Source organism: Xenopus laevis, chromosome 1S (assembly GCF_017654675.1).
Source record: "Xenopus laevis strain J_2021 chromosome 1S, Xenopus_laevis_v10.1, whole genome shotgun sequence".
NCBI lineage: Eukaryota > Metazoa > Chordata > Amphibia > Anura > Pipidae > Xenopus > Xenopus laevis.
In genome coordinates, this window is record NC_054372.1 from 145404402 (window position 1) to 145426291 (window position 21890).

General features: G+C 37.6%; 1 protein-coding gene across 5 annotated transcripts in view; it reads right to left on the minus strand.

Moving 5' to 3' along the window:
* The window catches only part of ulk1.S (unc-51 like autophagy activating kinase 1 S homeolog), a 52699-nt gene that overhangs the window by 20395 nt on the left and 10414 nt on the right, over positions 1–21890 (minus strand). For all 5 annotated transcript variants that reach the window (XM_018244169.2, XM_018244167.2, XM_018244168.2 and 2 more), the window contains exons 4-10: positions 17175–17207; positions 15711–15747; positions 10596–10769; positions 8039–8112; positions 7283–7384; positions 2662–2720; positions 1159–1241 (exon numbers count right to left, since the gene is read on the minus strand). In XM_018244169.2, coding sequence (XP_018099658.1) covers positions 1159–1241; positions 2662–2720; positions 7283–7384; positions 8039–8112; positions 10596–10769; positions 15711–15747; positions 17175–17207 — 562 coding nt within the window. The remainder of the gene's footprint in view (positions 1–1158; positions 1242–2661; positions 2721–7282; positions 7385–8038; positions 8113–10595; positions 10770–15710; positions 15748–17174; positions 17208–21890) is intronic.

A 21890-nucleotide genomic window follows, 5' to 3' on the forward strand; every position in this document is an offset into this window, starting at 1 on the left:
TGGAAAATTTCTAATTCACCTTCCCTGTATATCTTTATAGATATTTGTTGTATACTGGATAAAACTATTTAGTAACCTTCTTATATATAATAAAAATATGCCTGCGCAGTGAACTACTATATTCTTGTTCAAAACAGCAACAGTCAACCATTGGCACCGCGTGCATTGCCGATCAACAGCTTTTATCATTTTTCTATTACTCAACAGATTTATTGATTCTGGGAATTTTAGTTTTACAACATCTGGACTGAAATTGTATCCTATGGACTTCACCATTACAATGAAAACTAAGGAATAAAAGAGGCAAATAAACAGATATTTATGAATAAAGAGATACAATGTTTAACAGGAGCTTAATAAGATAAGTCTGCTTTACTAGCCCACAGCTTCCAATAGGTGTAGGCATCCAGTCGGTTTATCCACAGCTACTCCCCTCTCCAGGACACAAACAGCAAGCCTGAACTAATCACTCTCCAGGAACCACCCACTTCATTCTGCATAGTCAAACATAACTCAAGTCACAGGCAGCTGCTGTCTTCAGAAACAGACTGACACAGTGAGAGGTTGCATGAAGGCAAGTTTGTGTTCAAGTGCAAATATGCACTCTAATTTATTCTCCAGAAGCTGTTCCCTTAAACTATACAAGGCACACATTTACTGTGACCAAAATAAAAAAGGCTTCTCTGCATATATACATTTATACATATTTACAGGCATTGCCATATTGTTTACTTCTAAGCATATTAGAAAATAGTTTGAGAACAAAATGCACAATTACCATTTATAGGGTGTTTAAAAGAGTATTACAAAGGCAAAGGTTTATTCTGTATGGGCACTTTTTTTAACCATGACATCTTTTCTAAGTAACAATTTCAGCTTTATGGCTTAAAAGGGACATTTGTCCTATTTTCCCTTCCAACCACTTACCCTCTCTAGCCCAATAGCCAATAACTGGGCAATTTAGCAGGAGAGTGACACTAGGGTCATTCACTAACTGACCAGAGACATCTAACCATAGAAAACACCCTGAGCAGGTTGAATAAATTAATAAAATAATAAATAAGTTAATATGAATCAAGGATGCCTAACCAAATTGTTATACATTTGTAATATACATAAGTAATATACATAAGAGAGATGTTTATAAAACCGATTTACCAAACTCCATTCGATCCTTTTGATTGCGCTGCAGGAGACCCAATAGCAGCTGTTTCAAATGGCATGATGTTTCTCTGGGGATGCTATAAAGGCAAGACAGGCATACAGCTTAGATAAAAAAACACGACATACAGAAAAACAGCCACTGTAGAGAAAAATGCTGAGCTGAATATTCAAGCAGCCTGTGCAAGTGAAAACTGAGAGGGGGATCTGGCTGCCAGGTTTAATTTTAACATTTGTAAGGTCCCAGAGCAGCATTCTGCGTCTACCCACCCCCCCCCCACCCCTTTGCATGATACAAGGTATCCTTCTGGAGGAGGTGTGACAAAAGACAAAGAGGTATCTGGTGTCTGTGGCCTGCCCCAATCAATGTGATAGGAGACCACAAATATAACACATAATATGTCTAGGTCAGTTGGCTTTTGGTTAGGAAGGTGGTGAAAGGCCTCTCATTCTTCCAGAGATGCATTTTAGTAGTGTGATATGTGCTACAATTCATTCAGGGGAAGCATATAATTTGAAATGGGGGCAGAGCAAGACTTGCAAATAAAGCCTTTCAGGCTGTGCCAGTCTCAATTAACATGCAATGAATTCTTTGTTGGTAGTTTGTCCCAGATGGATACAATACCAGTACAGTACCAATAACTTCCTAGCAACTCACATGCAAAATAATTTTAGGGAAATACAATTCTTTATTTCACGTTAACTTTCCTGTTTAGTGGTTAAAGGGACAGTTCAGTGTAAAAATAAAACCTGGCAAAAATGTAATGTACAAAGGCTGGAGTGAGCGGATGTCTAACAGAACAGAACACTACTTCCTGCTTTTCAGCTACAGTATTTTGAGTTAATCAGTGAAAACTAATAGAGCTGCAAAGCAAGAAGTAGTGTTCTGGCTATTATGTTACACATCCAGTCACTGCAGCCTTTATAGATTACAATTTTGGCTAACTAGCTATATTAGAAACATTTTTTATTTTGCACAGCCTATTGACCCAGTTTTTATTTTTATACAATTCCTTTAAGCCTTGAGGAAGCCATGGGCAAATTGCAGCTCCAGCATATTTCTAATGTCATTGAAAACACCAGCATTGACTGAAAATGTAATATGGTAAGGTAGTTTGGGATGCCCCTTCCCCAAAGCCATAGATTATGTGCCCAGTGTTACCCATAACAGTTTTTAGCACAGCTGTTCTCATTTAATCTTTCATGTATTTCATATCTCCCCCTAAACAAAACAAAGCAGCGGGGAATCTCTGACCTTGCAAGGGACTAGTATCTAATGCAATAAAACAGTTTCCTCAAATAACCTGCTCCAAGGGATTAAAGGCTTCTCTGTCAAACTCTGGTACTTGCAGATATGCAGCGTTAATTAAGGAATGCTTAAGATGGTGCCAAATATTTGATGCCCATCTCACAGACAACTAGGGAGATTAGTTCAGAATCAGCAGGTGTCAACAGAGTAAGTCAAAGGAAAAACAGCAGTAATGATGGAAGAATGATTACTTGGGCGTCAGGTTCTTGTTTTTCTCATAGAACAGACGGAGATCTTGAGGGCTGCTGGCCTAGAAAGAGAAGCAAGTTTTATTCACCGATCATTTGCAGGACTAAGAATGATTTTTAGAAACCAACTGTATGTTATAACAAGGGTGTATATTCAGACACATTTGAATATATTCAAAACATTTGTATTTTGTGTCTACTTTCCAAGTGCTGAAATGACAGACCCTTACATTAGTAATATTAAATTATGGTACTATTTACATCACCTAAAATATGGTCTTTATAAGATAAGCACATTATACTTTACTATAAAAGGTTCCACACAATTGTTAAGTAAGGATACTTTATTTGACCCTGAATTATGTCAAATATTATTATTTTTAATAACACATATTTATAGAGCAGAGCAGTACAATTAATGAGTGAATACATAGAATATACAGATTATATACAAAAACATCCAATAACTGATACAATAGGTAAAGCGGGCCCTGCCCAAATGAACTTATGGTCTTCTAAATTATAGTGCTTTGCAACATTTTAATACTTTGAAATAGCATTAACTTGGGAAAAGTAACCCCTTTCACTCCAGTGCTGAACTACAACTGGCAGTAAGGTTGCTGCCTAATGGCCAATTAGGTAAAAAATGCTCTAGATGAGGATACATTTAAAGAGAATATCCTACTGTATATTGCACATTTACAATGGTGTACTAATGCTTCATTCAGCATTCAACACCCCCCCCAATTTAATATTCTATCAAGATGTTTGATACTCATATACTGGAATTTTTACTACAATACAATCTCTGTAAAGGGAATTTGGCACATAAATACCAGCTTTGCAAATATCTGTACTACAGACATAATTTAGTAGTTCACACAGCTGCACTGGAAGGGTTAACTGAACCAGAGTGGCTGCAGAATGTAGCTGAGAGATGTTTTTTCGGGGAAATACAGAGGCCCATTGAAAGGTTTGCAAATTCCTGCTGCTATGTTATAGAACACAGAAGGAAACCGAGAACAAAAGAAATTGACTTAAATTAAAAATATTGTTAAATCAATGCTTCTTAGGAGCTAAATGCTCCAAAGACAGATTTACAAATAGATCGACTGGCTAACTGGTCCAAAACCAGCAACTCTCTCCTGAATATGTTCTATTCTGTTGCGCACAGAAATATGACTGATTATTTTAATTGTAGTCCTTCAAAATTCAGAAATGTATCCAATCCCTTTTGCTTTGTATCGGTTCCAGACTTGTCCAGACTTGTGCAGGCTGTGTGCTGTGAATGTGAAAAAAATATACTTTGGCTGGGCATGCAAATGCACCCAACTTTCTGGCAAATAAAAAACGATTGCCGTTTTACTACATAGTGCCCACTGTGTGTGTCCAGCTTTAAAAATCGTCAAACATTTGCTTTAAAAGCATCTATGAACATGTACACAATAAAAATTAATTGTTTATTTAATGGAGCCCATAACCTTTTAAAAACATTGAAATATTATACATGGACCTTTTAATTTTTAGCGGTCACATAGTTGTGTTTTTGTGCTTGTTGACCTTAATAATTCCATGTAAAACCATCTGAAAATTTGAAGTAAGATGGCTGACCAATGACCACTAAGCCTTCATATACAGAACCTGCATCTTCAGAATGTGGCTGTTGGAAGATGTTGGGAATCGTAGGCCAACCACAGTCAGAGATTCAAATAAGGCAGTTCCCTGATCCCGATATATTCCATTTCCTCCATCCAATATTCCTTTGTTTTAACATTTGGAACTTTTGATTATTGTGTTTATTCCTGACAGATATAGTTCCATAACTAGGAGACTAAACTTTATAATGACTGATTTTTATCTAAAACAAATAAGTCTCTTCCACCAATTTAAGATGGCCATAGACGCACAGCTCCTATCATACGAATCGAGGATTCATACGATTTTCGGAATGTGTGTGGAGAGTGTCGACATCTTTCGTCCGGCGGACGTCGTTTAGGAAGATAGGACAGGTTTGATTTTGACTCGACCGATCCCGGCTGAACCCATTGCGCAACGTAATCGGATCGTTCGGCCATACGGCTGAACGTTCAGATTACCCCCGATATAGCCATGCTTGTTAATGGCATATCGGGGAAAGATCTGCTCATTTGGCGATGTCGCAAAACGAGTGGATCTTTGCGTCTATGGCCACCTTTACAGGTAACCCATATAACCTTCAGGTGCTAGAAGATGATGCTCAGTTGTAGCTCCCTGCATCACATCACCTTAACAATTGGAGGGCTGTAGGGTTGTAACCCCTGTTCTATAAATCAAGGACAATGGTATTCTAAAACTGCTTACCACCAGCTGTTGCTGACCTGCAACACTAAGGGGCCGATTCAATAAATTCGAGTGAAGGATTCGAAGTAAAAAAAACTTCGAATTTCGAAGTATTTTTTGTGCTACTTCGACCATCGAATGGGCTACTTCGACCTTCGACTACGACTTCGAATCGAAGGATTCAAACTAAAAATCGCTCGACTATTCGACCATTCGATAGTCGAAGTACTGTCTCTTTAAAAAAAACTTTGACCCCCTAGTTCAGCAGCTAAAAGCTACCGAAGTCAATGTTAGCCTATGGGGAAGGTCCCCATAGGCTTTCCTAAGTTTTTTTGATCGAAGGATATTCCTTCGATCGTTGGATTTAAATCCTTCAAATCGTTCGATTCGAAGGATTTAATCGTTCGATCGAAGGAATAATCCTTCGATCATACGATCGCAGAATTTGCGCTAAATCCTTCGACTTCGATATTCGAAGTCGAAGGATTTCAATTCCTAGTCGAATATCGAGGGTTAATTAACCCTCGATATTCGACCCTTAATGAATCAGCCCCTAAATGGCTGATAATGATGGGAGTTTCACTTAACTTTATGGTTTCATTTTTATATTATGTTTCAAAATAACTGTAACTGTATTTTATATCCCCCTTAACATTTTGAAAATTACTATTTTCTAAAAGAGACTTCATAGTATTTCCACTGATCACTGCATGATTTACATATTATTTACCATACTCATCCTTAATATCCATAGTGCCTCACCCAGGAATTTTTACCCTCCAGTTGGCTTTAATATACAGTTTTTAGTGCTCCCCGGAAAGCCACACTGAGAGCTGGAGAGTTGCAGGCTGGATTGAGACAGACAGACCAGGGCAATGTAGTCATGCCGCTTCACCTCTGACTCTCAGCACAAGAGGCAATTTGTTAGAAAGTTGCATCAGTTTGTGATTCCACATCCACTGGCTGACTAACTGGGTCACTAAAGTTTTAACATTCCCCATGGGCCATTCAGGACAAGAATGGCCGTTAAAAACTGGTATGTGCATGGAGCAATAATGTTGCCTGTGCTCTCTCTTTTTTTCTCTGCTTATGGGGATCAGAGAGGTCAGTAGTGATTTGTTTGTAGAAACACCTCTATTCTGGGAACAATTTTATACTTGAAGGGAACTACCGTATATACTCGAGTATAAGCCGTCCCGAGTATAAGCCGAGGTACCTAATTTTACCTCCAAAAACTGGGAAAGCTTATTGACTCGAGTATAAGCCTAGGGTGAGAAATGCAGCAGCTTCTGGTAAGTTTCAGTCAAAAAATTAAGGGTTTCTGCTCCCATTGGAGGTGCCAGCGACCATTCTTGGACGCTGGCGAATATTCTTGGAGACTATTCTTGGATGCCGGCGACTATTCTTGGACGCCGGCGACTATTCTTAGAAGCCGGCGACCGTTTTTGCGCTTGACCCGAGTATAAGCCGAGGTAGAGTTTTTCAGCATATTTTGGGGGCTGAAAAACTCGGCTTATACTCGAGTATATACGGTAGGTACTTTCCTTGCAGCATGTGAATCTGATAATGCAGACTGCATTGCGCACACAGGATTTCACTTGAAAATAAGTAACATGTTCAGTTAAATCAACACACACACAATATCATGGATGTTTCATAACAGGGATTGCATTAATCTTCTCTCACACTTTCATTTTTGTGGCATTTATTTAACATCATAAATAGCCACCCAAAGGTTCTCTTTCACTTCATTATGATTCCCATCTGACTACCCCACAGAAACCGAATGTAACTGGCAAAGAATGCTGGGAGCTTTATCAGCTCTAGAAACAACAACCCTATTCTATGTGTGCTCAGTGTAACCTCCTCTCTGTATTTGATGTTTGCAAGGAAAGGACAAAATAATTTCCAGCTGAGCCTTTCACATATGCAACTCCAAATTTCATGAATTCTCCATATTTTTCTATAAACAGACCTACTGCAGAAAGACCTGTAATATTAGAGGGAGGCATAAAGTCCACTTGGTTTAATTTATGCCTTTACTGCAGGTTCTTTTGTTGCACTGTATGCAAATTCAGTGGCTTAGGTCCTCACTGGCGGAAGAAAGTTCAGGGTATGAGCAAATATTTGTTCCAGTGGAGAAACCCTGAATCACTCCTGCCACTCATTCTGTACATAAGCTGAGTTTCTTTTAATAAAGAACACACAACAATATTTACAGAATTAAAGCATATATTAGATGCAATATTCATTTTGGGTAAGATCCACATTAACATGTTGAACCATGTGCATTTCTAATGTCTACCTGGAAAGGTGCCTTGCCCGTCAGGCACTGGTATATGATGGTGCCAATGCTCCACAGGTCTGCCTTGGCATCATAGTGCTGGGACATTATGACTTCTGGCGCCTGACACAGCAAAAACAACAAAAAAATAATTATTTCTTGCTTGGTTTACAATTTCTGAGAATATAAAACACTAAAACCTAAGAAAATGATTCAACAGGAATAAAAATAATGAAGGAATGTCATTTATGCAATCTTCTGGCCAGTTATGCATCTTCAAAGGAAGATACAGTGATGTCATTTTGAAGTTAATAATGGAAGGCAGACAAGAGTTTATAGGAAAGGCAGTTATTCTTTAGCTAAACTGAAACTATTACTTGTCTCAACAGATTTAGTAATCAGGAGGAAAGCGCCTGCTTCCCAATAGAAAATGTTACTTCTAAAATATCCTGAACAGCAAAAGACTTTTCAGCATCAAATATCAAGATAATTTGCTGTCAGAATGACCCCCCCCCCCCAAACCACCATTCAAAGCTTTGCCCCCTAGTTCAGCATCCTCTGCTGAATGGACTAAAAAATTTAAAATCACATAATATCCAATTTCTGAGCCACGGTATGTTTAAGGCTCCACTTAGAACATAACAAAAATAGACAGCAAATAATGCCCATCATACCCACCACCAAAACATGTGTCTGATGGCTGCTTATAGTTTACTTTAGTGAGGCAGCCCTCCGTTTTATTACATATTAAATACCAGTAAAAGCAGAGCTTATTACCATGTACATCGGAGACCCACAAAGAGTGGCTGCCATCATATTGTTCTGCAGATATCGTGCAAAGCCAAAATCAGCTGTAAAATAAAAACAAACAAAAAAAAAACCAGTTATTTGCCAGATGTGCACAATTCGTAGACTAAGGAATGATGGTCATTGTAACCATTCATAAAGTTTACCATCATCTTAGTTTCTCTAGCATAGTTTGTTCCAGATAGCTAAGATAAATATTAGTATATGACCCTGCATACAACCTTTAGACTCAATTTATAGCTCTGTATATTCACAACTTGTATTATTACTGTTGCCAGAAACTAACAAGCTGAAACAAGTAAGCATTAAATCTGTTAATCTGTTTCTTATTTAATTATTCTAATTTAGATCACTATATAGTAAACATAGACAGTGTTTATATCTTAAATATTCATGCATCAATAATATTCCCAAAGGGCTTGATTAAAGGTGTATTTTTCACTCCCTCATGTCAGTATAAATACTCACCTTCATTTCGCAGGTACATATGCAGAATTTATTGGGGGTCAACAATTTATTGGAACTTACTAACGAATCCTTACTAATCACATTTACATTGCTCTGTGATTTGGATGCACAAACTGTCATTTCAAGGGCAGATTTATCAAGGGTCGAATTTTGAGGGTTAAAAAAAGCCTCGAAGTAAAATCCTTCGAATTCAAATATCGAATTTGAAGGATTTTAGCGCAAAAGCTTAGATCGAATAAAAATCGTTCGAACAATCGAATAAAAATCGTTCGAACGAACGATGAAATCATTCGAATCTAACAATTTTAGGCGATCGATCAAATGATTTTTATTCGATCAAAAAAAATGGTGGCGAAGTATGAAGTCGAAGGTTTTTTTTAAAGAGACAGTACTTCGATTATCGAATGGTCGAATAGTCAAATGATTCGATTAGATCGAATTCGATCAAATTTGACCAATTTGATGGTCGAGGTACCCAAAAAAATACTTCGAAATTCGAATATTTTTGCATTCTAATTATTCACTCGAGCTTAGTAAATCTGCCCCTTAGGGAAACGGAACAATATAATGCACGCCATGGTATTCTCATGCAGTTGTGTGGAGTCTAGTGCAAAGATACTCGTATACACCAGTGCAGCCTTTTCATACACCCAAGTTATGCACTGCATCCCCAATGCACCAAATACTATACTTTCAGATGGGACACACAGAAATGTAAATCCAATGCATTTTCCAAAGAGTATCTCCCAAACAAGGGTGTATCCTGTTCAATAAAAATGTACTGCTTTATACCCCATAACTGGTCAATAACATATACCAAGAATGTATATGCAAGAGTGCTAAGGATTTGTTTTTATGAAATGCTTCCCTACAGTTAATAAATGGCAAAACTCTAGCAATGTAGATGGACTAAGCAACTTGAGGCCTATGACAAACTAAGACATTCACATTCCACAATTAATTATAGGCAGTAATACATTTTACAAGTCATTTATAGGCATATGGCAGAAATAAGAATGGATGGATAGCAATTTTCCTTGGCTGGGGCCCCCTGCGAGATCCTCTGCCAATGTTCTATCTCTAGCTGACCTCATGGGGGAAACATGTTCTGTGGCAAATGACATTGCCTTTTCAAATGTTTCAAGTTAAAGCAACATGAACATTGACATCAAGCTAAGCACCAAGGACTCTCTTAGCAGGAAGCATATCCTTCTATTTAATATATATGATTGCCTTTATCTCCCTTGATGGCTGTCAGGCTTAGTTAGTAGTTGTTCCAGTTTATTTGGCATAAAGGGAAAATTGTAGTCAACTACAAGGCATGAAGCAGATAATAAGCTGGTCTGATCTTTTTACAGGAAATCTACCAGGACATGAACTTAAAGACATATGCTAAATGAGCACTACTAAATTATAAAATGTTCCAGTTAACTAGTTTTGACTCTCAGCATAATTATGTCAGTAATTAAACATGGGAATTTCAAGAGATCACAAAGGTTTTTTTTTACCGTGTAACATTGTCTGGAATTTTAGTGCTGCCGCTAAGCTCATAAGACCAAAAATGCTTCTCTGAGTGATTCTACATGACAGTTTCTTCATTTCCTAACTTTAAATAACCTGTGATTATATTTAGAGGTGCAGCATGGCGCCATGACAGGAAGTTGAAACAATGCCAGGATAACTTGTACACAGCTCCTGTAAGATATGGCCTGAATACCACATAAGCACGATTCCTGTATTTTGCATTTTATGATGGGAGATGAAATAACATGAGAATAATAAAATAAATTGAGAGTTTAAAATGGTGCAATAACAAACGTAAGACGTACACAATCTCTCTTGTTTGTAAAAATGTGTAAAAAAAAAACAACTCCTTTTTATGTTCTTTGTAATATTGAATAGGAAAGTATGGTTGGCCAATAGGGTCATAAACTGTGAAGAAAAAACAAGATATGTATAGGATGCAATGACTCATAATGCCCTTTTAGTTTCTTCAGATACAGTATATTTCCTGTAACATTATAATCAGTTCATCTAGAAGTAATGACAGGGTTCTTACCGATCTTTATGCGAATATTGTTGGGGTTGGACTTGCGCCCCTCAGAACAAGATAGGAGTATGTTCTGGGGTTTCAGATCACGGTGAATGATCCCCTTGCTGTGCAGCATCTTCATGGCTCCTGCTATCTGCTGGAGGAAAAGCCGGATGGTGTCCTCGCTAAGTGTCCGCATGGCTAAAAGGGGACATTTGAAAAAAAAAAACCTGTGAATTAGTGCCCAATTTTGACCAATTCTCACACAAATTTAATGACCTTTACTGGAATTCTTTTGGTCGATAGAATGAATCCTACAAATCAGATGCAGAATTATTCAATTAGTCTGGTGCTTTTCAGCTCAAAAAGGCTCTAGTGCGGGTGTTTAGACTGAATGGGAGGCAGGTGAGGGTGTAAACTGGCTGAAAAGTTCAAATTCTGTGAAATGATTGTTCTCAGTGGTTTATAAGGATATTTGTATTATTCCAGCTATTCTGGGTGCTCTAGTCTGATCATCTGGACATCCAATTAGGCAGCCCCGGTTACAGCAGAATTTTCAGTTCCCCAGTTAGGTAATGTGGTAAGTCCAGCCAGTACTGTGAACTATAAGTGGCCTTGCTTATGAAAGTAGATGCTTTGTTGCATCAACACAGGAAATGGAAGCCTCTCCTCCCCAACAAGCGTGGGAACTGTTTGTATACTTTAAGTAGAAAAATAAAATCAGAAATGTTCTCTGAGCCGTCAGCTAAGTTGCATTCATCAGTATTACATGAAGCATGTTAGGAAGCTTTAACTAATGTTGTGAAAGAACTGTCTTTTCAGTGAAAAAAATTGTTGCTAATATGCAGTATGAATTTAGTAATGCCAAAAGACCTTAGGGCTTATTTAATGACATATAAGGGCATTGTTCATTAAAAAAAATACTATCGAACACAATATACTTGACAGCAACTAAAGGCTTCATGGTGCTTACTGAGGTGGCTACGAACTGGTCTTTGTGTACGGAGGCATTTGTAATGCATTTAGTGTTACCTTGTTCACTCATGCCCCTTATAAAAATGGCAGCCAAAAAGCTAGGGATGGCATAGATGGTCTGTAGCTTGTGGATTAGCCTCAGTGTTCAGTGCAGAATACTAACTGAATATGTTGGCGGGTTGCTGGAATTTGTGGAATTGGGTTGGTATTATATATGGAGCTGCATTATCAGTAGGCTGCACTTTCTAAGCGCACTGTCCCTCGCCTATATAATTGTCATATAGGTGGTATTATTAATGAAGTAAGAATGTTTTGCATGCTGTAATAAAAGTGGCATTTTAAATGTGTTTTCCACAAGACAGAAGGGGTATTTTCCTTAAATGTTTCACTAGTGTAGGTTACAAATTATCCCTTTAAAAGCCATCTTTAGATTTAAACTTGCAAGAATCGTTAACCTACTGGCAAATTAGCAATTTCATTGACATAAGACTTGTGCATTGTTCCCAACATTGTGACCTATTCCTTACTAGATACATGGGGTGCAGAGGTCAACAACTCTCAAGCATGCTGGGATATATGTTGTGCAGCGCCAATTGTTTTTGATTCATAATTCTACTTTTGAAGGGTGCAAAAATAAATCAATAGCTGACAGCAAATTGCAAAGCACAGGTGAGTGTATTGCTGAGAACCTGATGCTGGATTTGTTTATGTTGAAGCTGTATTTAGTCTGTTACATGGAATCACTGATTAAAAATGACTGTGCCAATGGTGAGAGATTATGTCTGAATAATACAGAAACATGTTGCTAATGAGTGGGTTAATCCACAGCAAGATGAACTTTACATAGATACTCCCATGAGGAAGCAGTGACACGTGCTCTCAGTAGCACTCGCTAAATGGGAATGCATTGGATCCCAGAACATGATGTTGACTTAAGTGTTCGGAAGTTTATTTCTCTGAACTGACACTGTGATGAAATGATTTTCCCAGAGATGGAGCAGTTTGTTTAGATCTTCATATCACTTTTGGCACAATGTCTGCTTCACAGGGTCAAGACAAACTGCCTGTTTGGGTCACTCATAGGCCTAGTGCTGTGCAATGTCCTAATACCTTGTCTGTCTAGGAAACAACAGCAGCATGTTACTCAGATTCAACTTATTTAAAGTAACAAAGATTTAAAGGTATAGCATTACCATATAAAGCTCCATTCTCATGTGAAAAAACATATACAGTAGTGTATTAAAGAAATCCATAGTGTTTAAAATGCTCTTCATACCTATATACTTCAGCCCTTAAAAATAAGACAACAAAGGCATAACTAAAGAAGACACAGTGCTAGAACACAGTAGTCAGAACTAGGTCACGTATTACATCAGATTTGAGCAGGCCCTCTTTATCTTTTGTATTGGTTGTTGGTTTTTGTTTGTAAACTGTATGTTCAATGCATACACTAACTTATTGTACAAAGCTGTGGCATAAGTTGGTGCTTTATAAATAAATGTTAATAATTACAATAACAACAACCATTATTATTTGTTGGTCATGTATTTGTTTTGAAGGTATAGTTTTCCTTTAATAATATTAAGCCAGTTTATTACAGTATTGCCAACATTTTTTAACACATGACAAAAGATGTGCAATTTAGTGTCAGGGGCACAAAGAAAGACTGGGACACTACTGACAGACTGTGTTACAGCAGTGCTTGTTTCAGAAGCATACTATTTCTGTGACCAGAGATCTGTTTATAAATATTTATTATACATTGCTCACTTGTACAGAGGAAAGGTTATGGCTGTCGCTAACAACAGGTTGTGTCTCGTCTGTGTTTATTTATAATGGTTTGTTGCCTGTAGGGAACCAGTGGTTCTCAGGCTTCACATTTGCCTCACATGTCTATCACATGAATCAGTCAGTCCTTAACCATTTTCAATGTCACTACAAAAACTGGGCTAATGGCACCCAAAGCTGACCCTAAATGTTTGTGCACTGACAGGCATGGGATCAGCCTGTTCTAGAACACACACACGGTTCATTTTCAGAGCTGATCTTGAGTTTCTTAGGCCTGAGTCAATTACTTACTTGGTTTATAAAGTTCCATTTAGCAGTTATTTGCCTTTTGATTTACACTATATGTTTTTTTGTACAAGGACTTCCAGGACTATCAGCACTAAACTATAGTCACAAAATGAATAAAGGCGCCTCAGTTTCTCTGAAGCTTATAAACAACTTAAGAAATAACTAATAAGGGCACTTGAGAGAGCTTCAGCCTGATGGACTTTCAATGTCTTCATATAATTTTAGGTAGAGTAAGCAACAGTCATTTTCCTATAGTTATTAAAGGGGAACTCCGCAAAAAACATAACTTAAGATTTTTGAAAAGTAAACATAATTTCCAGCAACTTTGAATATACACCATTTAAAAAATATGCAGACTTTTCACGATTTTTAATGGTTTCTGACAGTTCCCTAAGCCTAGCCCACTGCTCTCCTGCTGATCTGTCTGACTACTTTGCTGAGCTGGCTGACTACTGTTACTTTGTATCAACAGCCATCTCTCCTTATCCTGCATCCCCAAACCCTACAATTCCCTGCACACATGATTTCAATAAGGAATGAAACATCGCAGTGAAATGCATTGTGGGTTATGTAGTTCCTGCATGCTGTCTGTAAGCTGTGGAGGAGTTGTTGCAATTTGTAACATCAGTGTTTAGTCCCTCCTTCCCTGCCAGGATTTCAAATGATGCAGAAACAGAAGAACTGTTAAACAGCTGGATTTCAGCATTGAAAATGGCATTTATTCATACTTTTTGAAGAAACCGGTAACTGTGATGGATATATTAGGGCTTTCTGTGATATGTGGGCCTCTTTTTTGGTTTGGAAGCCGGAGTTCCCCTTTAATAAAAAAAATCTTTCAGAATATTTAGGTTTCTGAAATTTCAGATAACATTCATGAAAATGAATTCTGCATACTTTAAATTTACATAACTACAAAGTTATGACTTAATGTGCCACTACAAGGATATTACTATTTATAATCTTTCTGCATGAATCAAGAGGATGCCATACCACCCTCAAAATAATTTAGTGCCTTAGAACTACTCTTAATTTCAAGTTATAAATATACATACACTCTCTAAGCTTACATTCAACATGCCGGAACAAGCCTGATACAAGCCACCTTTTCTGCATCTTTTCAGTCCCAGAAAAAATATTCCAACATCTGATACCGCAGGGCTGTGTTATTATTTTTTAATGTATGACACCTTTGATTTAGCTTTACGATTGACTTGCTTACAGATAACCTAAACTGTGTTGGTCTTGTTGTATTGGTAGATGACTAGAGATATAGCTGAAGCAATTGGCAATTTTTCTTTCTGGGTAATGAAAGTTAGGGATGGTTTGAAATTCAATATTACAATATAAAGTTTCTGACAGTTATGGAGAGAATTTGAGATATAACATTTTTTCTAAATGCTAGTTCTGTAAAACTAATGAAAGCTAAGGCCATTTTAAAATCACAATGAAGGTGAACTATCATAAAAATTTGGATATAAGAAACTTTTTCATATATAATCAATTAAAAATCCATTATAGTGTTGTCAACAATAAAAATATTTTATGTTGCTTGGGAGGTCAGTGGGGTGTCATGTAACTCTCTATCAACCGTGAAAATATGGGAATCATTGGAGGATGGAGGGTTGAGTTGGCAACAACACGGACACACAATTATCCAATAGGAAAACTGCTATACGGCACTGCATGCATAAGTAGCGCTACATAAATAAAAATATACACACATGCAAACATATTTTCGATTGCTGACAGTTGAGATCATCTGCAAGTAACACGTTCTTGTATTGCAAGCTTTGCAGAAAATACACTGGAGTATTTCATCTGGCATGGAAGCTGAAACTCTACCACCATACAGAATGTAATGGTAATGTGAACCAATTGAAAGCACCATTACTAATGGCCATTGGACTAAAAATGCACTAGTAGAAATACTAAGAACCAGTAGTATTGCATCTCATCAGTTGCAGGGACAGCTGAAATACGTAGATGGAGAATGCCTAGTAGCCTTCTTTCTTATTGAATGATTATACCTGGTTTTAGAAGTCTGTCATGCTCATGTTTTGAATTTGCATTCAAAAGAAATACTTTACTTACTGTGAAGGTAATCTGCCAGATCTCCGCCATTGCAATACTGAAAAATAATATCAAAATATGATGAACAATAAATTCTACAATAATTTAAAAATGTATTAAAGGAAATAATCTAAAGCTTAAAGTATCAATCAGTTCTCTAGGATGATATGATGCCCACCGAGATCATTTTATACTATTTAGCAAAGTATTAGAAGGAATTCTGTGTCCATATAGAAGCACAATGCTGCAGGTACAGTGCTTTTATACATGTTGCAGAACTCTGAGGTGACTCTTAGGGGGGTATTTAAGAAAACTCGACTTTTTCTCACTAAAATGTAAAAAATTCAACCAAACTCCCAAACCCAAATACCCTTAATTTACCATTAAAATGTCTTTAATAAAAATTGGTGCAAGAAAAAGTTGTCAAAATCGTGTGTCAATTTGATGCCCCAAAAATTTGAATTGATCAAATTTATTGAATGAAAACCAGTACAAACAGCCCAAAACTATGGAGAATCCTAAAGCTAAAAAAAACATGTTCCAATGTTTAAAGTCTGCCATTGAACCCTTTAAAAAAAACTCGACCAGCAAAATTTGAGGTTTAATAAATAGGCCCCTAAGTATCTTTTATCACTATAAGTAGTGGTGCGGTATGTATTATAATCTTCAGCAATAAAATTGCTTAGGTTCTCCATCCTTCATTCGCTGCCCTACTAATGAAGAATGACATGATTTGCCTTCTGCTTTTTTGCACGTCTTCTCAGTCTTGTTGCAAGTACATCAGTCAGTGCATGTACTGCTAGAGGCAGCTGCTCAACTTTTGAAATGTTTTGCCAGTGTGAATGTTTCTACAGTATAAACAATGCAATCTTCTATCAAAATACAGCTTTTATGTAGGAATTAATGTACCCCCTACTGCAAAAAAAGGAAATCATAAGCCACCAAGAAGTTTCATGACCATATATACTGGCACAAGGCTGGAGCCTGAGTTCTAGTGGTGTGCTGGTTGACCTAAAACCCACAGTAACTCATGGGTTGACCACCAGGTACAGGTTAAAATATGGCCAACCATTGTAGGTTAGGGCTGGGTGCAGGTCAGACGGGGGAAGGACAAGCCTTCATTGCTCCCAAAGATTCCCTGTCTTGAAACCACAGGCGCACAAATAAGTGGCGTACAGAGTGTGAAGACATGGGTTGGGTGTAGTTCCAACAATGGCAACATTTTGTGGGTTAGGGTTGGGTGAGGGTTGAGTTTTTCCTGACCTGAGCATCCCTTCTGAGTTCTAATATTCTAATATTTTACAACAGGAGGTGAATATTAGAGTTGACACCAATTACAGCAGAATCCATCACTAAGCATTATTTACAAGTATATCATATACAATATACTCGTGGTAATTGTATTTTATAAGGTTATAATTTACAGTGTCAGTGAAAAATTGATTATAATGTAGATTTTTCATGAAACGTATAAAAAAAACTTACCTCCATAACTAGATAGACTGAATTAGCTAATTCCTGTATGAAACAAAAACAGAACAAAAATGTCACTCCTTTATTTTTTGTCAAGTAAAACTGCAAACAATCTATTAAAGGAGAAAAAAAGGCTTGCAGCTCTTGGGGGTGCCAAATGTTAGGCCCAAGTGATTGTATTTACTTACCTGAAACCCCAGGGCCATACCAGTGAGCACCACTGAGCAATCTTCTACCGGCTTCTTCTTCGCTGCGAATGCCCAGTAGAACGAAAAACCGAACTTTAACTAAAAAGCCGGCTATTTCATTCAACTGCACATGCATTTCCCCCGGGAAATTTGAAGACAGATTAAGATGGAAGTGGATCGCGCCATGGTGCTCACTGGTATAACCCCAGGCCGGTGCAGATGGCACACACTCTGGCAAATGTGCAAAAAACGTATAGTTTATTGAGATCTACATTGAGATCTACATACGACATTTCGGAGGTACAACCTTCTTTCTCAAGTGCTCTCTGAGCTCTAAGTTTTTTGCACATTTGCCAGAGTGTGTGCCATCTGATTTTCTACTATATACGGATTAATGAAACCAAGGTTTGCAGCAAGGTTTCCAGATTGAGCACCACCCGAATACACGCACAGGTTTTGCATTACCACTGATTGAACAGATTCCTAACATTTGGCACCCCCAAGTGCTGCAAGCTTTTCCTTCTCCTTTAAAAAGTGTATGCTGTATTCATTAACAGCAAATATTCATACAAGGCCAGCAAATGTTCTAGGGTATAAAAGAATGCAAGTAATGTCTTATATATACAATTAAAAGCTTAGCTTTATTCTAGTGCCTGACAAACTTGTACATTTTACATTTTTCTTTATTCAACATATAAATTGCAGCAGTTTTTTTCACCAGACAGAAACTTTTCAGACTATGAAGAAATCCACAAGAGCAACTTAAGGATATTTTAACAGCTCTGGAACATGGAACATATCAAAGAATCCTCAATACTTTTTATCTAGTGCTTCAGCTAAAGACTACAAGGCAGATGGCTACATTGAAGAATCTTGCTTCTTAATAATCAAATGGATCTCCCAAGAGGCCAGCAGTATGGCCAGGCCACAAGCAGTATGTAATAATTGATTGAAAAAGTTATCGAAACATTTAATATATGTTTGCTATGGCATTTTTCTTTCAGGGATTAAAGGGGGATAGTTTCAACTTTCAGTTAACTTCTATTATAATGCTGACAATCTGATATTCTGATATTATAGGTAAAGATATTATTGAATGCCTATTTTTCTGCCATTGACAGGTTTGAGATTGGGTCCTTTTTTTTAAAGACTTTTAGCAGCATCAGGGTTTAATAAAACACAAAAAAACAGAAGAAATCGAACTTTGGTAAATAACCTCCTAAATGTATGAGTGAAATAGACAATTTAAGTTCTATAAGAACAGGACAACAGGCTGCACAGTAGTACTCAATTACTGTGGTCTGAGGTTTGGAATCTAAAAGTTATTACAGAACCCAGGGCTAAATGTATGTGTGGCTAAATGGACCATTTCGATTCTATATGTGTAGCAGGCAACACAGTAGCGCTCAGATAGTGTTGTTTGAAGATTGAAATCTAATATAACTGTTATTATTGAACCCAGACTGCTGCAATACTCCAAAGACCCTAAGGTGGGCAACACTATGGTTGACGTGACCGAGATTATAACATCTAACACTGTAACAGCTATTTAATTGTTTCAGGATGTTTAATTATAACACATTTCTGTTTGAATAAGATGACATTGCAATAGACAGGAGCTGAATGATGTATGGCAACCCAGTCTGATAGTTACTGTTCTACGGATATACAATTAACTCAGATATAATTTAGCTGATGATTATTGCCATGGAAATATGGATTTGGCAATTTACACTGAATAAACCGGGTAAGCAAAGCCACTTTCTGAGAGTGCAGCAGGTGGATAAGTGACAGCAACACAAAACATATAGAGAGTACAAATAAATAGCAATACAAATAGAAGACAAAAAAGCAGCAAATGGAGGGTGAAAGATATAACATTTATAGAAACAGACCACAAAAAGGGTTTAAAGTTGTGCTTTTTTTAAGAGATGTTTGTTTAACTCCGTATTCAGATCCCATACATATTCCTGATGTTACTTTGCATGCAGGTGCTCGGGGGTAAACGGAAAGCTGAAAGCATTCAAGGCAGTGCACAAATGCCCTTTATTGTTCAGCAAAGCAGCTGCCGCTACTTAAAAATATGTAGTAGCTAGCAGGTGATGGCAAGGCATGGCCTCCTCCAACGTATTGGTATTTGTGTCAGACAACAATGTGCATGGTTTAATGAATGAGTACTGTATAAACTGGCAACCTCACCAAACAAGTGCTTTTTGCCTGATTTAAAGCAAAGGTGAAGCATGAAATCGAAGGATTTTTATGAACTGCATAATGGAATATATTTTAAAGAAGAACTAAACTCTAAAAATGTATATGGCTATAAAATGCAATGTTTTATATAATGAACGTATTTGCACCAGCCTTAAATTTCAGCTTCTCAATAGCAGCAATGATCCAGGACTTCAAACTTGTCACAGGGGGTCACCATCTTGCCCCGTGTTAGTGTCTGCGACACTAACGTGCTCAGTGGGCTCTGAACAGCTGTTGAGAAGCTAAGCTTAGGGGTCGTCTCAAATTATCAAGTAGAAAATGAGGCTGGTCTGTAATATAAGCTGATGCTACAAGGCTGATTATTAAATTATGATGCTAGTTGCACTGGTTTCTGTGCTGCCATGTAGTAATTATCTCTATTCAGAACTAGGGGTAGGCAGAGTAGGCACGTACCTAGGGCGCAAAGCTGGGAGGCGCCAGGCACGCAACTTCTCTGTAGTCTACCCCATGTCCGGTCGCCTTTCTCCCCGACTGTCTCCATATATTCTGACGTCTAGATGCATTTCTGCGCCCTGCGCAGCGGAGCGGCAATTTGTGCGTGTGCACTGGAGCGGAAAGTCGAGCGTGTGCGCGTTGGAGTGGCAATTCGCACATGCGTGCTGGAGCGGCTATTCGCGTGCTCAGCTGGCACCATGAACTCCTTGGTATAGTATCCTTTTATTTTACAATAGGGGGTACTTTATTCAATATATATAGAAGATACACATATGTGTGTGTTTGTGTGTATGTGCATATGAGACGTGCAAATGCTGGGTGACCCGGTGTGTGTACCTTTGCCTTCTATCCTGCCTAGCAACAGAAGAAAGCATATACATGGGAGCGCCTCCCTTTCTTCACAGCTGATCTACTACCAGCTGTCTGCTAAAGATAAGAGGCCAATGCAGGCCATCTGTTTATGAAAGGGACATGTAGGACGGCTTTTCCTCTATTTAACAAAAGACAAAAGAGCTGGGGGGATACTAGGCCAAGTCTCGCCTGTTGTTTGGCCAGTGCTTCTAGCCCTGTCTGGGTAATGAAAAGCCACAGAGCCAGAACTAAGAAAGACTCTCCTGGATAATGTTACCAAAAGGCTGCCTGTCATTTTCATTTGACATTCTGACTTTTTGTTATGCAGTGGTCCTTTTATCTGGCAGCTAATTAAAGTAGAAAACCTACAGTACCTTATTTCAGTTGTACAGCAGAGTTTATGCACCCCACAAAATATATAATTTACATAATTTTCTGTCAGAGAAACCTCATTTGATGCTGGAAGACCAGGGTCAGTGACCTCCATCCGTACACTACTTAAGACTCCACAATCAATAAGCCTTTGTACATAGCACCTCTTGGCCCTGAGCAGGAGTGTGTGAAAAGGGCACAAGGTACAAATGACAGCTGGGAAACAGCACAAGCAATTTCAAATGGGCTGCATTCTGTCACCAGATTAATTCATTTAGGATTATGTGGTCTTTTAATTAAACCTAACCTATATCCAGTGCTGCTGTGTTAAACATTGAAAGAACAATAACAGACCCCGCTGACATGTACACTTGTGCATGGATAATGGATATCAAGATATGACATTTGAAATGAAAATATATTTATTTGGAGTTCTGAAATGGGGACAAGTAGCAGCCTCTGATATTACGGGTATATACCTGTATGTATCATTTAGTCACGCTATGAAAGACATTTCTTATTTAAATTGGATGTCTAGCCAAAAACTCATTTCTGTAAGATGAAAAAAAAAATAATGTAATGCTAAGAAACATTAATTACATTTTAATGGTTTTACATTTATTTGCAAATATGATTGCTACGGACAATAGTATCTGTCAGACTGTTTATATTCTAATAGTATAGGTTTGACTCTTATTGTAGCGGAAGCCAGCTGATTTACAGATGGAGCACTGATCAACAGAAGGAGAAGATGTTTCTTAATGCATTGTTTCCAAGAGTCAGAACCAGAGAATAGAAAGCAACAAACATTAATTTCAATAGCAATAAGATTTACAAATATCACTAAAGCCATTAAAAATATTTAATGAATATATAATGGAAGGTTGGCTAGAATTAGATTTTCTTTCATTATGCAAAAATGGTTTTTGAGTGTCCATCCATACCCTTTAACAAAGGGATAAATCAGCGATGAAGAATAACAGAATTAGGTCAATGGTATATTTTCCATTTCCATTCACATTCTTCTGTTCTGTGGGCTATCAATTACACTATGAAATACATTCCTATTTGGTAAATGTAGCTTTCAGATTTGGCTCACAAAGCAAAATTA